The 14,142-nt window shown below is 33.1% G+C and overlaps 1 protein-coding gene across 2 annotated transcripts in view; it reads left to right on the top strand.

Moving 5' to 3' along the window:
• LOC134721464 (uncharacterized) overlaps window positions 1-14,142 on the top strand; it is a 115,385-nt gene that overhangs the window by 22,836 nt on the left and 78,407 nt on the right. For both annotated transcript variants that reach the window (XM_063584511.1, XM_063584510.1), the window contains exon 3: window positions 13,005-13,281. In XM_063584511.1, the coding sequence (XP_063440581.1) occupies window positions 13,005-13,281 (277 nt within the window). The remainder of the gene's footprint in view (window positions 1-13,004; window positions 13,282-14,142) is intronic.

The following is a 14,142-nucleotide window of genomic DNA, read 5'->3' as shown; positions in this document are numbered from 1 at the left end:
TTTTATATTTATTTCTATACTTGAAAGAAAAACCTTTATTTTTGTGGCGTTAAAGGTTTCATTCTATCACATTTGTTTAGAATAGGCAGAGCGTCGCATTATAGCAGAATGGGGGCTTCGGATTCACAATTTACAAGTAGGGACGGGATGTTGGGTTTCTGATGCATATACTAGTTACATTCGGATTTGGTAGATTTATAGATACGAAGTCTTTGAACTTGTAACTTAATATGTTTTTAAAGGTTTAAACAGAACAGTACTTTTTAAGAATTTTTGTCATTGTAGAACCTGTCAAGTTTAGGTCTTGGGATCATCCTATTATATATTGGGATCATCTATTATATATTGGGATCATCTATTATGTATTGGGATCATCATATTATATATTGGGCGACCACAAGCGTTAAGAGAAGACCAAGGGGTCAAAACCTGGGATTACAGCAGCTAGGGTAGAAATGAAAAAAATTGTAACCTTCAGTTGAAGAGAATCTTAGATGTTATCCACCTCCACACATTTTGATCTTCCATTTTGGGTTCTAACGATTTGGGTTTAATTTAAGGAAAAGAGCTTATTGAGCAGATAAGGTTGGACATTGTGCGATTACATGTATTATTGCCAAATCTCTCCTTGGTGTGGAGTGAAATTTTGCCTCGTAGATACTGGCATTTGAATTGGCAGATAATCAGGTGGCTATCAATTCGACTCGACAACGAGTTAATGCAGCTCGTCGCAATATATTCAAGAATAATTAAATCATGGCCTTGTAATATGCCAACCAAATAAAAAAGCTCAAGGAAGAGATTTATTCAGGAACGACGGAGTGCACTTGTCAGATATAGGTAATAATGTTTTCTTAAATAATGTTCAGGGAGCTTTAGAGTCGTTTGCAAGTTTGGACCGTCGAGTATTTCCTATTTGATTAGTTTAATTATCTTTCAGTACGGTGTATTAAACTCGTTGGTGATGAGAGTGTATATACCTTCTCATTTGGTGGGATCTGGCAAGATGACAGGGGGGTCATGACCCTATATATAATTCTACGTTAGACCATATGTTAAAATATTCTTCTGTGGTACCACAGTGAAGTTGTGTCATTTATTAATGGCTTTCTCTTGTTTACCAGAGCGGCCAGTTCATCGCTGTTATCGGTTTTGAATTTTATCATCCGAGTACGTAAGCGTTATTAAAATTATGGCCTTGCGTCAGTATGGGGTCGTGATCCTCGTTCACTCTAATTTTCCTTCGAGGAACTTTTGTTACTTCTGTTACCAGAAGAACACCTACAGTGGAGATCACTTCTAACCTCTCATTAAATCTGTCAGAATCTGTCAGGAGAACTGTTCTAGGACAGTACGTAGAACTGTCAGCCTGACACCTTTTAGTCAGTTCTAGGTTAGAACTGTTCTAGCTAGAACTGATTTGGTCAGTTCTACCTAGAACTGATTTGGACAGTTCTACCTAGAACTGATCCTGACAGTTCTACCCTAGAACTGATTTGGACAGTTCTACCTAGAACTGATCCTGACAGTTCTACTCTAGAACAGTTTTAGTCAGTTCTACTTCTAGAACAGTTCTGATTACAAATTCTACGGCTAGAATAGATTTATAAATTCTACGGCTAGAATTGATTTATAAATTCTACGGCTAGAATTGATTTTTAAATCCGACGGCTAAAATTGATTTATAAATTCTACGTCTAGAATTGGTTTATAAGTTTGAAGAACTCTTTGTCTAAATATAAAGGCTTCGGCAAAATAGCGATTAATATTATAAAGAGTTTTGCTATTTTGCCGGTTTTATTTAAAAATTTTCGTCGACAAGAGAACATGTTTAACCCCGTCATATTCTGCATGTATGTGGCTGTTCCAAGTCTGGAGCCTGTTATTCAGTGATTTTCTTTTGTTGATGTGTTACATAAATCATTTGTTTTTCTTTCATTTTTGAACATAGATTAAGCCGTTAATATTGGGAAAAAGGGGGGGGGGATTTTTATTTCAATTGTTTTACATTTGTCATTTGGGAAGTCAGGATAGCTCATTTTACATAAAAAAAATATCTGACCTTAATCTTTGTGTAATATGTTATTCTGGCCCAAACCACCAGGGACGGATCCAGCAGTTTTAAAGGGGGGGTCCAACTAAATGGCCTCATTCAAATGCATTGATCGTAAAAAAAAAAGGGGTCCCCCCACCGCTCTGGATCTGCCATTGAGCCACTATTAACTTAAACTGATCATATTTGATTTCATCATATAAATCTAAATACATTTAGCTGCAAACTGCAGGAATCCAGTTTATCTTTAGGCAAGGATACCAATTATATTGGAAAACATTAATGATTTCAAAATTTTATTTGCACTCAATTTATAGTACCTAAGCATGTCCTCTTTTTATTTAAAATATTGAATTGTAAACAAATGTGATATCTTTTTACAAGTAGTTTTCATACCTCGGACGGACCTGTTATACAAAAATCTTTTGACCGCATCAATCTAAACTGACCTTATTTGCTCTTTCTTCCTGCAAATTTATATAGCTGCACAGTAATTCAGTTATAAATTTAGGTCAAGAGGGACTGTAATATACAAGTTACAGCAATATTGGAAAACAATGACCTCAAAATTTTGTTCACATGAATTTAAAGTGCTAGCATGACCTCTTTTTATTCAAAGTATTGAATCGTAAACAAATATCAGTAGTTTTCATAATTTCAGACTGAGTCGTGTAATAAAATATTTTGACCGCACCAATCTAAACTGACCTTATTTGCTCTTTCTTTCTACAAATCTGCTTAGTATATAGCTGCACAGTAATTCAGTTATAATTTTAGGTCAAGAGGGACTATAATATACAAGTTACAGCAATATTGGAAAACAATGACTTCAAAATTTTGTTTGCATGAATTTATAGTGCCAGCATATCCTCTTTTTATTCAAAGTATTGAATCGTAAACAAATATCAGTAGTTTTCATACTTCAGACTGAGTTGTGTAATAAATTCGTTTGACCGCATCAACCAAAAATGACCATATTTTCTTTCTGTTTATGCAAGTCTATATAGTTGGACAGTACATCAGTTAGAATTTTAGGTCAAGAGGGACTGTAGTTCATAAATAACTGCAATATTGGAAATCAACAACCACAAACAAAATTCGCATTGATTGAGAGTGCCATCATTTCCTACTTTTATTCAAAATATCGCATCAGAAACAAACATCAGCTAGTTTTCATACCTCAGACTGACTCATGGAACAAAAATATGTGTCTGGGCAACAACAACCCAACCATAGAGCAGACAACAACCGATCACGATGGATTGTATAATTCAAATGACAGCGTGTCCTCTTTTTATTCAAAATATTGAATTGTTAACATATTTCAGAAGTTTCGATATATCAGACTGAGTCGTTTTAATAACAAAATTATTTAACCGCATCAACCAAAACTGAACATATGGGACCTTTTATAGCTTGTTGTTCGGTGTTAGTCAAGGCTCAGTGTTGAAGGGCGTACATTGACCTATAATGGTTTACTTATTTTTAAATTGTTATTTGGATGGAGAGTTGTCTCATTGGCACTAACACCACATCTTCATGATCTTCCTATATCTATATATTCTTTATCATGTAAATATATATGGCTTCATTGTAAACCAATAATATTTCTAAGTCAGGACAGATATTGTATGATAAAGAGGACACCAAATTTTATCCACATCAGAGCGCCATTATTTCCTCTCTGTATCGATAATATTACTATTTAAGGAATGACTGTAATATTTTTTCTGTCTATGAAGAAAAAACATAAAAAATTTGGTGCACACTGATAAATGCGCGTAGAGGGTTTTTTAACAGTGTGCACCACATTTTTTACGTTATATATATACATGTATAATATAATAGACAGAAAAAATATTACAGTCATTTCTTATAATTTAATTCTAAATTTCATTTTAACAAAATGTTTAAACCTTGGCAAAACATAAAAAAACGTTGATGATGTTACGTTCACATGACTAACTTATGTCTATGGGTGTTGATAACAAAATAACGTCAGAAGACCCATTACATCCAAACTTAAATTATTAAATATTGAACCGTCACAAAAGTGACTTTTAAGTCAGTAGTTCATGATGTTTTTTTTAAACAAAACTATTTAACGGCATAATCCAACACTCACATGACTGATTCATATACTTTATTTTAAAATGAAAAGTACATGTATGAGAAGTTCTCTTCTTAGACTTGGAATAGTATACTGACTATACTGTTAATATATAATTTGAAGGACAAATGATTGGTTTTGTTTGTAGCCTAACGTCCAGTGGCAAATATTTCATTTATGTTCAATCGAGTATATTTTTCAGACTTTCAGGACTCCCAGATTGAGATATTATTCATAATCGTTATGGATAAGTTTGGCAACGAGCTAATGCAAATGAACATAGTTTTTTTTACGTTTAACAACACTGATTTCATTAATCCCATAATCCATCCACTGTACAATTTTCGTTTGAACATTTGTCAAAACAGAATCCTAAGTCATGAATGTAAATCCAAGGCAAACAAGGTAAATAAAGATTAAATTTCAATGAATTAAATGCAGAGTTATATTTATGAAGAGACTGTTAAACACGGGGAACGAAGAAACGTAAACAATGATGTTTCATTTGCAATCTTATAAAAATATTTCTCCGATGAGTTGGATAACCTCCTATCCACTTCGATATTTGTACATGTAAATTTTGATCAGTAAAAATATAGAAAAATCCGCTATAATATATAGTTAAGTAATTGGAACTGATTTTTTCTCCTAAATTCTAAAGTGCCCTTTCTGCAGTGACGTCATTTAGAACTGTTCTTCAGTCCTGACTGATTTGGTCAGTTCTGCTGACAGTTCTACAGTTAGAACTGATTTGGTCAGTTCTACCTAGAACAGTTTCAGACAGTTCTACCCTAGAACTGATCCTGACAGTTCTACCTAGAACTGATTTAGTCAGTTCTACCTAGAACTGATCCTGACAGTTCTACCTAGAACAGTTCTAGGGTAGAACTGTTCTAGCTAGAACTGTTCTAGGACAGGTTAGAACAGTTCTATGACAGATTATTCTGACAGTTCTAATGAGAGGTTAGAACTGATCTCCACTGTACTTGCCAGTATTAAACATGCCGACGGTTTGTATCGTCTTGCCAGTCCTCGTTTTCTGTTTTTCACCTGCGGCCGATTTGATTCCACATACGATTTCTTGAATTATTTAGTTTTAAGGAGTTGCGGAATGGTCGCCTATGAGACAACTCAACTGTATAAACAACGTTGGTATTGGCATCTAAAGGTAACCGCACAAACTTCAACAATGAGCAAAACCCTTACCATATGCGGCTTGTTTTATTCCACACAATGTTTCTTGAATTATTTTAATCTTTAATTAACTATTGGATTCCCCAAAAGATTACCATTTCTCGCTGATATAAACTTTTGAAAAGAATTTTCATTTTTTAAAATGCCGACACCTACAATTGGATTGATAAGCGCTTTATGTAGTACAGCAGCCACTATTACATAAAAATGAATGCCGAAAATAATGTTTATGGTATACGTTTATATATATGATATAAATGATTTCAACTTTTACAAAACCAGAGCTATAAGTTGGATACAAACGTTTTTCATTTTATTTGACTTTATTTGCCTTTTTAACTTATTTGATTCGAGCGTCACCGATAAGTCTTTTGTAGACGAAACGAGCGTCTGGCACAAAAACCGGCAAAATTTATATCCTGATATTCATCTATGATGAGTTTATGAAATTACCTTGTAACAGTATTTTGGCTCCAATCTACTTATTTGTGATCTCAGTACTCTTAATTTCAGCGTAAATAAGATATATATATATATCAAAAACCTCCCACATTGTAGACTAGCACAACCTTAATTGGGACACCATGCATGATTCAGTATTCCTACCGTTCCAAAAAATATATTAACTAAAGTCATTGATACAAGGCAATATAATTATGATCGTCATACAACCGATAAAAATGAGAACATAACGTTAAAAGTTACGACCAAAGCGCTTGTCTTAGGGAACGCTGAAAGCTGAATAATTATTGCCAACAACTTACAAAGAATAGATTAAAACGTTAAAGATGATCCTTCATAATGTATATGGAATGATATATTCTTTAGCCAACATGATTGCAGAAAGTAAGAAGTCTTAGTGCAAAACAGAAAAAAATAAAATCAAAAGACATAATACACCGTGTATTAAGCATTTTTATTGCTTTAGAGTTCAGTAGAAAATATATATACATGCTCAACCTAACCATACCATTTGACCTACTGCGAGTTGTTCAGTATTTACTGTTACTCCTGTTTCTCCTAAAATATGGGTGCTAGAATAACCAGCAAGTAAAATGGACAATATCAGATCCGTACGTCTGGTTTTAAAATGAATTCTCTTCTTTTGAGAAATATTTATTTTGTCATCCAATATTTCACCGCTTACAACTGTCAGTCTGTGGTTTTATTTCATACATAAACTTTAAAGTATCAGTATGTTTTCAATTCATATTCAGTTTCGTTTCGTTCCGCTTTTAATTTTATATTTCGTTTTGCTTTTTACAGGTACCCCTCTTTTCGTCCCTTTTCTATTTTTGATATTTTAATCAAAAATGTAAAAAATCAAACTTTCAAAAAGTGAAATAATCAAAATTGCACGTAAGGTTTAGTATTTTAAAAGTTTGATCAAATTTTTAAACTATCAAATTTATAAACGATATTTAGAATTTTAATATTTTAATAATTTGGTTAAAATTTCAAAATGTCAAAACTTTTACACAATTTGAAATTTTGATATTTTAAAACTTTGATCAAAATTCCAAAAATCTAAAATATCAAAACTTTTTAAAACTTTGAATTGATAAGTGTTACACGGACCCGTAAGCTGTACACGACGTCTTTTTGACATCGTATGGTCATCGCGCCATCATCTTAATTCATCGTGTAGCCTTTGTAATCCATCGTGTAGCCTTCGTGATCCATCGTGTAGGCTTCGGCTGAGATATGAAGCTTAAATACCCGTCTTCTGTTAACCTTCGTATGTCTAACTTTTGCTATCGTATATAATTTCGGCACCATCGTATAGACTTCGTTACACTGTCCCGATTTTTATATACGATGGACACCCGAATGCGAAAATTGTAAAATCGTACGAAGTTGGTCCCGATCTCGTTAAAATACCAAAAATTGACAGAAGCAAGTACGACGAATAACGAAGTCTATACGATGATGACGAAATTATATACGATAGCAAAACATGGACATACAAAGCTTAACCGAAGACGGGTATTTAAGCTTCATATCTCAGGCGAAGCCTACACGATGCATCACGAAGGCTACACGATGGATTACGATGATGACGCGATGGCCATACGATGTCTAAAAGGGCGCACTACGTTTGCGCGCATTTGGGGATTACAATGTTTTACGTTTGCGCGCAGCTTTTGATTACATTTGCGCGCATTAATTTTATAGGTTTACTCAGGTAAAGATATTGGGACATTATGTACCACTAGTTAATGCTCTATCACCATCCAAATCAGAGGAAATTTACACTGTTTAGCTGAACGTGATACCGTATCTTTGTTGTTTACAGACAGAAACATTATGTTTAAACCAAGGATCGTACATATTGACTTTGAAATCGCAATGCACAATGCATTTAGATCTGTGTTTCCAGATACTAGAATAGAATGCTGCCGTTTTCATTTAAGCCAAAGTCGGTTGCGCAAAATTCAGAAACTAGGGATCAAATTTATTCGTTCATAGTGTATTAATTTAGATTTTGTGATTAGTTATGCCTTATATTTCATCGTGTGTTTTTCTATGTTGTGATGTTATACTATTGTTTCAGAAAAAGGGAGAAGGTTTGGTACCATTAAAACGGGACTTAGACTATCGAAGGGGGTACTTATACTTGTAAACAGAACAATTTAATGAATAAATAAGTATTACTATCCGTATTTTACCTGAGTTACCTGTAATCAATAGCTACGCGTAAACGTAATGATTTTTGCGGCGCGCAAATGTAATGGTAATGCGCGCAAACGTAATGCACCGATCTAAAAGACGTCGTGTACAGCTTACGATATATATTTAAATTATATGCCGAAGGCATCACGCGTTTTAAATTGTTTAATCTATATTGAATATATATTATATTGTACATTTAATTTTTCTCCTTGAAATAGCATAATACACAGCAAATTGGTTGCTCTTTTTTTACCTGCTGGTTCTGAAGACAATATTAAAGGTATTTCCAGTTACTGAATGTTTTGATTGATTTCTAAAAAAAAAAGTTTATGTATCAAATATGCATATTTGATTTACCATTTTCTGCATGTGTCATATACACATATAGTGTTCATATTTGTCCCCAATATGTTACAAACGAGGGGATGCCACCCTCGACATTGCCTTGTTTGAACTGTAAAATATGTACACTAGTCTGAATAATCACACATAATTACTGTAAACCAACTTATTTTCGCGAGCGATTTATTTTCGCGACTTTCGCGAGTAGAAAAATAACTCGAATATAAATCGTCGCGAATATAAACTTTCCTTAATAAACTTCATCAAGTAAATCAGATAATCGCGAAATTAAATAGCCGAGAAGTGGTCAAGAAAGGGTAAAACGCGAAATAAAGTATCCGCGAAAATAAGTTGGTTTACAGTATGCCAATGTTAAGTGATCTATCTGAAAGGTACGGTAATGGGTTTGTTGATCCCTTTTATTCAAAAAGAGCTCTTTCCAGGAGAATATCATAATAATATAGACAAAAGGAAGGATGAGGGGAAAGCAACAAATAATGCAAAATATGACATTTAGAAAGTATAATATTTATGGAGTAAACATTCGTGTGACAACAATTCAGACGATACATAAAAAATCAGAACAATAAAAAAAAAAGTTGGTTTCCCTATATACGTGAACCTGCAATGTTGTACGAGGCGCGTTTATGATTTTCATTATGTTACTTGATATGAAAAATTGACAAAAAATAATATTTTACTTAACTTGTAAAAGTAAATCCTGAGCCTATAATAGCTGCTCTTCTTGCTCCTTTGGATTAACAGAAACAACGCTGTCGCCTTTCTTGTTCTCATAGAATCATATGATATGAGCTCAATGTTTTGTGAACGTCTTTCTAAACTGTCGTATTAGACTGACCAGTACATATCGCGCATGGCATTTTAAATGTATTTTAGCGCGAAAATTAACTTACATTTAGCTGGATTTATTGCCATCGTAGTTCCATCTTGTCGCCTTCGTACTTTTATTCGATGGCAACACGACGGGATTACGAGGTATTCACGAAGTCGTGTTGCCATCGTAAGACCTTCGAGTAGCTTCGTGATTCATTCGTGTAGACATCGTAATGTCAAAACTGCCCGATGGAAACGATGAGAACACGAATGCAATACGATGTTCAAAGATGCATTCCCGGTGACATAACGATGGTGAGGATGGTGATACGAACTCAATACGAACCCTCAACATCGGACGCACCTTCGGAGATTTTTTAACATGTTAAAAAATTTAGAACCCTTCCCGAAGTTGTCTTCGAAGGCTAGAAAAAGTGGCCGATGGTTCTACGATGGTTAAAGATGGCACTGCGAATAGCCCGATCTGGATACGATCAGTCCCGATTTTGAAAATTTCCATAATCGTGTTGCAATCGGCGTAAAAATCGGGACAGTGTGACGCGGGCATTAAGAAAAATCATATTTACAATTTTTTTTTTATAATTTATCTTATAACCCATTTGTATCATATAAAAAGTTTTCTTTAAAGATAAGTCACCTACAATGTAACTTGTTGACAATCTTTGATATTTGTGTAAGAAATATAATTATTGATAGTAGAAACCTAATTGAATGAATAAATCACCATGTAAGTATTCAGTAGAGAGATAAAGGAAGATGTGGTATGAGTGCTAATGAGACAACTCTCCGTCCAAATAACAATTTATAAAAGTAAACCATTATAGGTCAATGTACGGCCTTCAACACGGAGCCTTGGCTCACACCGAACAACAAGCTATAAAGAACCCCAAAATTACCTTTTGGTAATGTCAGGTACATTTTTAATTTCCAATGTTCGATCAATTAATTTGAAGTTTTTTTTCCCACTAAGAGCCATTAATACAATCTGGAAGCAATATCTGTTTAGCTTCAAAGTGTTTTTTCTTAGAACCTGAAATTAATAAATGCATGAAATTTTAAATATAATGCAAGTTAAACATGTGAACAAATATACAATCATACATGTACATTATAGATTTGTTTTATGAATGATACCTTTGGTAATACAGATTTGCAGGTAATATTTTATGTGTATGAAACTTAATTATATTAAGATTAAGTATGATTTTGCAAAGTACAATTTGTAAAGATACCAGTAAGTCATGTATGTATAAAATTAAGACGGTTGTTTTATGCATGCCTCTTTTATTTTATATTCTATTTCAAAAACATATCTAATATTTCTATTATGTCTGGTTCGTTTGTTTTATTTGAAATCATAATATTTCTTTAAACATAAGATATGTATTTGTTATCAAGAATAAAGCACACAAAACATACAGTTAATGTACGTACTGCTATGCGTTTATTTTTTCTACAATGGCTAGAGGTATAGGGGGTTGAGATCTCAAAAACATGTTTAACTCCGCTGCATTTTTGCGCCTGTCCCAAGTTAGGAGCCTCTTGCCTTTGTAAGTCTTGTATCATTTTAATTTTGGTTTCTTGTGTACAATTTGGAACTAAGTATGGCGTTCATTATCACTGAACTAGTATATATGTTCCTGACCGTATGAGTATTTGGACCGTACGCGTACGATCTGGACCGTATGCGTACTTTTTCAAAATACGCGTACGGTCTGACTTATATTTAGAAGTTGGTCAAGTCTAATAGATACAAATGTATATAACAAATCAACATAATAATATCTCAAATTAATATAAAAAGTTCAATAGTAATTGAAATAAAAACTTAATATTTTAACTATTAAAAAAATCACGCTTATTTAATCTGTTAATCTTCTGTATTTAGCATGTCAGTTATTCATTAATTGCAGCCGTGTATGCTCATTGAAATTGAAGTTATCGGAAGTAAACATTATGTGGGGGACAATTGTTATAGAATATTTAGGACTTTAAAAAATATTCATATGCAATTGCCAAATAAACATGCATTAACAAAATATGTCAATGTAAAACAAAATATGACGTTCCTTGTCGTAGCAAGTGTCACCTTTGGCCAGACCAATAATAAAATAGACTTCAGATATATACAATTTCAAATATTTAATGTTTGCTAATTCACTTCATCCATCTTATTGTAATAATAACAATTTGTATAACTTAAAATAAAGATTTTGATAAATGTTTGTCAAAAATTGAACCCATATAATCCCAAAACATGTCTGGTCAGCTGGACCGTACGCGTACGGTCCAAATACTCATATGGTCTGGAACATATATTTGTTTAGGGGCCAGCTGAAGGGCGCCTCCGGTTGCTGGAATTTCTCGCCATATTGAAGACCTTGTTGGTGACCTTCTGCTGTTGTTTTTTTCAATGGTCGGGTTGTTGTCTCTTTGACACATTCCCCATTTCCATTGCCAATTGATATTTTATTGTATGTTTTTCTATGTTGTGATGTTATGCTATTGTTTCAGAAAAAGGGAGAAGGTTTGGATCCATTAAAACGTTTAATCCCGCTGCAAATGTTTGCACCTGTCCTAATTCAGGAATCTGATGTACAGTAGTTGTTGTTTGTTTATGTAATATATACGTGTTTCTCGTTTCTCGTTTTGTTTATATAGATTAGACCGTTGGTTTTCCCGCTTGAATGGTTTTACACTAGTAATTTTGGGGCCGTTTATAGCTTGTTGTTCGGTGTGAGCCAAGGCTCCGTGTTGAAGGCCGTACTTTAACCTATAATGGTTTACTTTTTAAATTGTTATTTGGATTGAGAGTTGTCTCATTGGCACTCACACCACATCTTTCTATATCTATATACGTTATTTTTCACAACTTATCATTCAACGTACTTCGAGTAGGGTGCTCAGTTTGAACTGAAATTTAAGTTCTATACTCAATCGTTACCTCTTTCACTGAATCTGCATTGGCATGTTTAGCGTTTCATACCCTTTTCAGTTCGTATGCGAAAACTTCAGCTCTGAGAATCGGTCTAGTACAATAAAGGTTGACCTATTTACTTACCAGCACCATATATTTAGCAGATACTATGAGAATGCAACGTTTAAACTAAAAGGTTAATAACTACCATATCAAATAGCGAAAACAGCATCTTTCATTAATTATTTGAGATTGAAAGATAACCAACCTTTTGTGTAACAGTATTTTCTTTAGTTCTATGCATCCAAACACCGCACTTATCAGAAAAAAAGAACGAAACAGATATTTCCCGTTGATTGTTGTCCCGTTTTGTTGTCCTTTTTGTCGATTGTTTGATGATAACCTAGAACAGATTAAACTTTTTCTGACATTGAACGGGATTTTCTTTCAAATAATAACAAATGGCCACACAATTTAAGATATTATATAATCTTAACGATGTCTTAACACACTTTCTATTTTAAATTGTCAAATATTGTTAGATTATCGATGATTTTTCAAACGAAATGGTGTTTCACAGCTAAAATCATATATAAGGACGCCAGCCTGAAGTATGAAAGACCATCGCTAATCTATTTATCACTATTTTGCTATGACGTCGTTGGTGTTTACTATGGCATCGGCATATATACATGATATAGGCCCTTAGTTCAAGCAATGATTTTCTATCCAAAGCTAGAAGTATGATATAAAATATCCAAGACAACATATACTCCAATTAGCAATATATAATGAATATATATTATATAATTAATGAATATGTTTATAGTATAGACGTAGTTATTTTTTGCATTTTATAGTGTTATGCCAGAAAAAAAAATGATTCCGTGATTGCAGTTCATACAAAAATAGGATGCAAAATCGAGGATGGACATATATTTCATTTGAAAGATAACACAGGATATACTTATCTTAAAGACGGAAATGGAGATACATATTTCAAACAGCAGGATGGTTATTTTCATTTAAGAGAAAATGGAAATACTTATAAAAGAGATGACGATGGATATATGTACATGACAACTGGAGATGAAATCGTTAATTTGAGAAATGGAGACGAAATTCAAATAACAAAAGGTAAACACACTACGAAATATGCATGGCCCATATGAGCACACACGCACGATACACAAAGTTGTTCAAGGAGAGAAGCTACAAGTTCCTCTAAGTGACGTCATACTTTACAATAGCTTCCATTTTTTTTGAAAATAACAGTATATAAAGTTAACTACTTCGACATAAAGTTCATCACACTAATAAAGACGACGTAATTTGCCATGGTTGAACGTATTTTTATATTTTTACCTAAATCTCTTGTTTGCCAAAAAAATGCTTCCTTTACTAGTCTATATATGTCCGTTTGCTTTACAAATCAACATCTATTCATTGTGACCGTTACATGAAGTATAAATTTGCTATTTATGGTCAGCTAGTTCCAACTTAAACCATTCGAGTTAAAGAAAAAAGGAAATTTATGTGAAAGTCAACAGTTAAAAGAATTATTTCAAAATAAAACATTATTAATCATAAATACACTCTTTATAAACATGCATTTTCTCAAATTAATGCAATCCAATTCAGGAGTTAAGCATTAATTCCGTCATATGTCAATGAGTTATTAGGTGTTAAATTGCTGACAAAGACTATTTCAAAATTTGCATTGAATGTTTTGTGGATTGATTGTGACGCACATTAAACACGCAAACTAAATTTATGACTTAAGCATGCTCTCATTTTAAACGTTTAAATAATAGTCGAAAAAAAAGATAAAAAAGAGAGATATCAAAACCTAAAAATATATACGACGACGCATTTTAAAATTTAAACAAGACATAAGAAGAAAATTCAATTGATTGAATGATTTTTGGAAGATAAATAAAATTGAGAATGGAAATGGGGAGTGTATCAAAGAGACAACAACCCGACCAAAGAAAAAAC

This window comes from Mytilus trossulus, chromosome 6 (assembly GCF_036588685.1).
Source record: "Mytilus trossulus isolate FHL-02 chromosome 6, PNRI_Mtr1.1.1.hap1, whole genome shotgun sequence".
NCBI classification, from domain to species: domain Eukaryota; kingdom Metazoa; phylum Mollusca; class Bivalvia; order Mytilida; family Mytilidae; genus Mytilus; species Mytilus trossulus.
The sequence above is the reverse complement of the archived record's forward strand: the minus strand, read 5'-3'. Positions and strand labels throughout refer to the sequence as shown.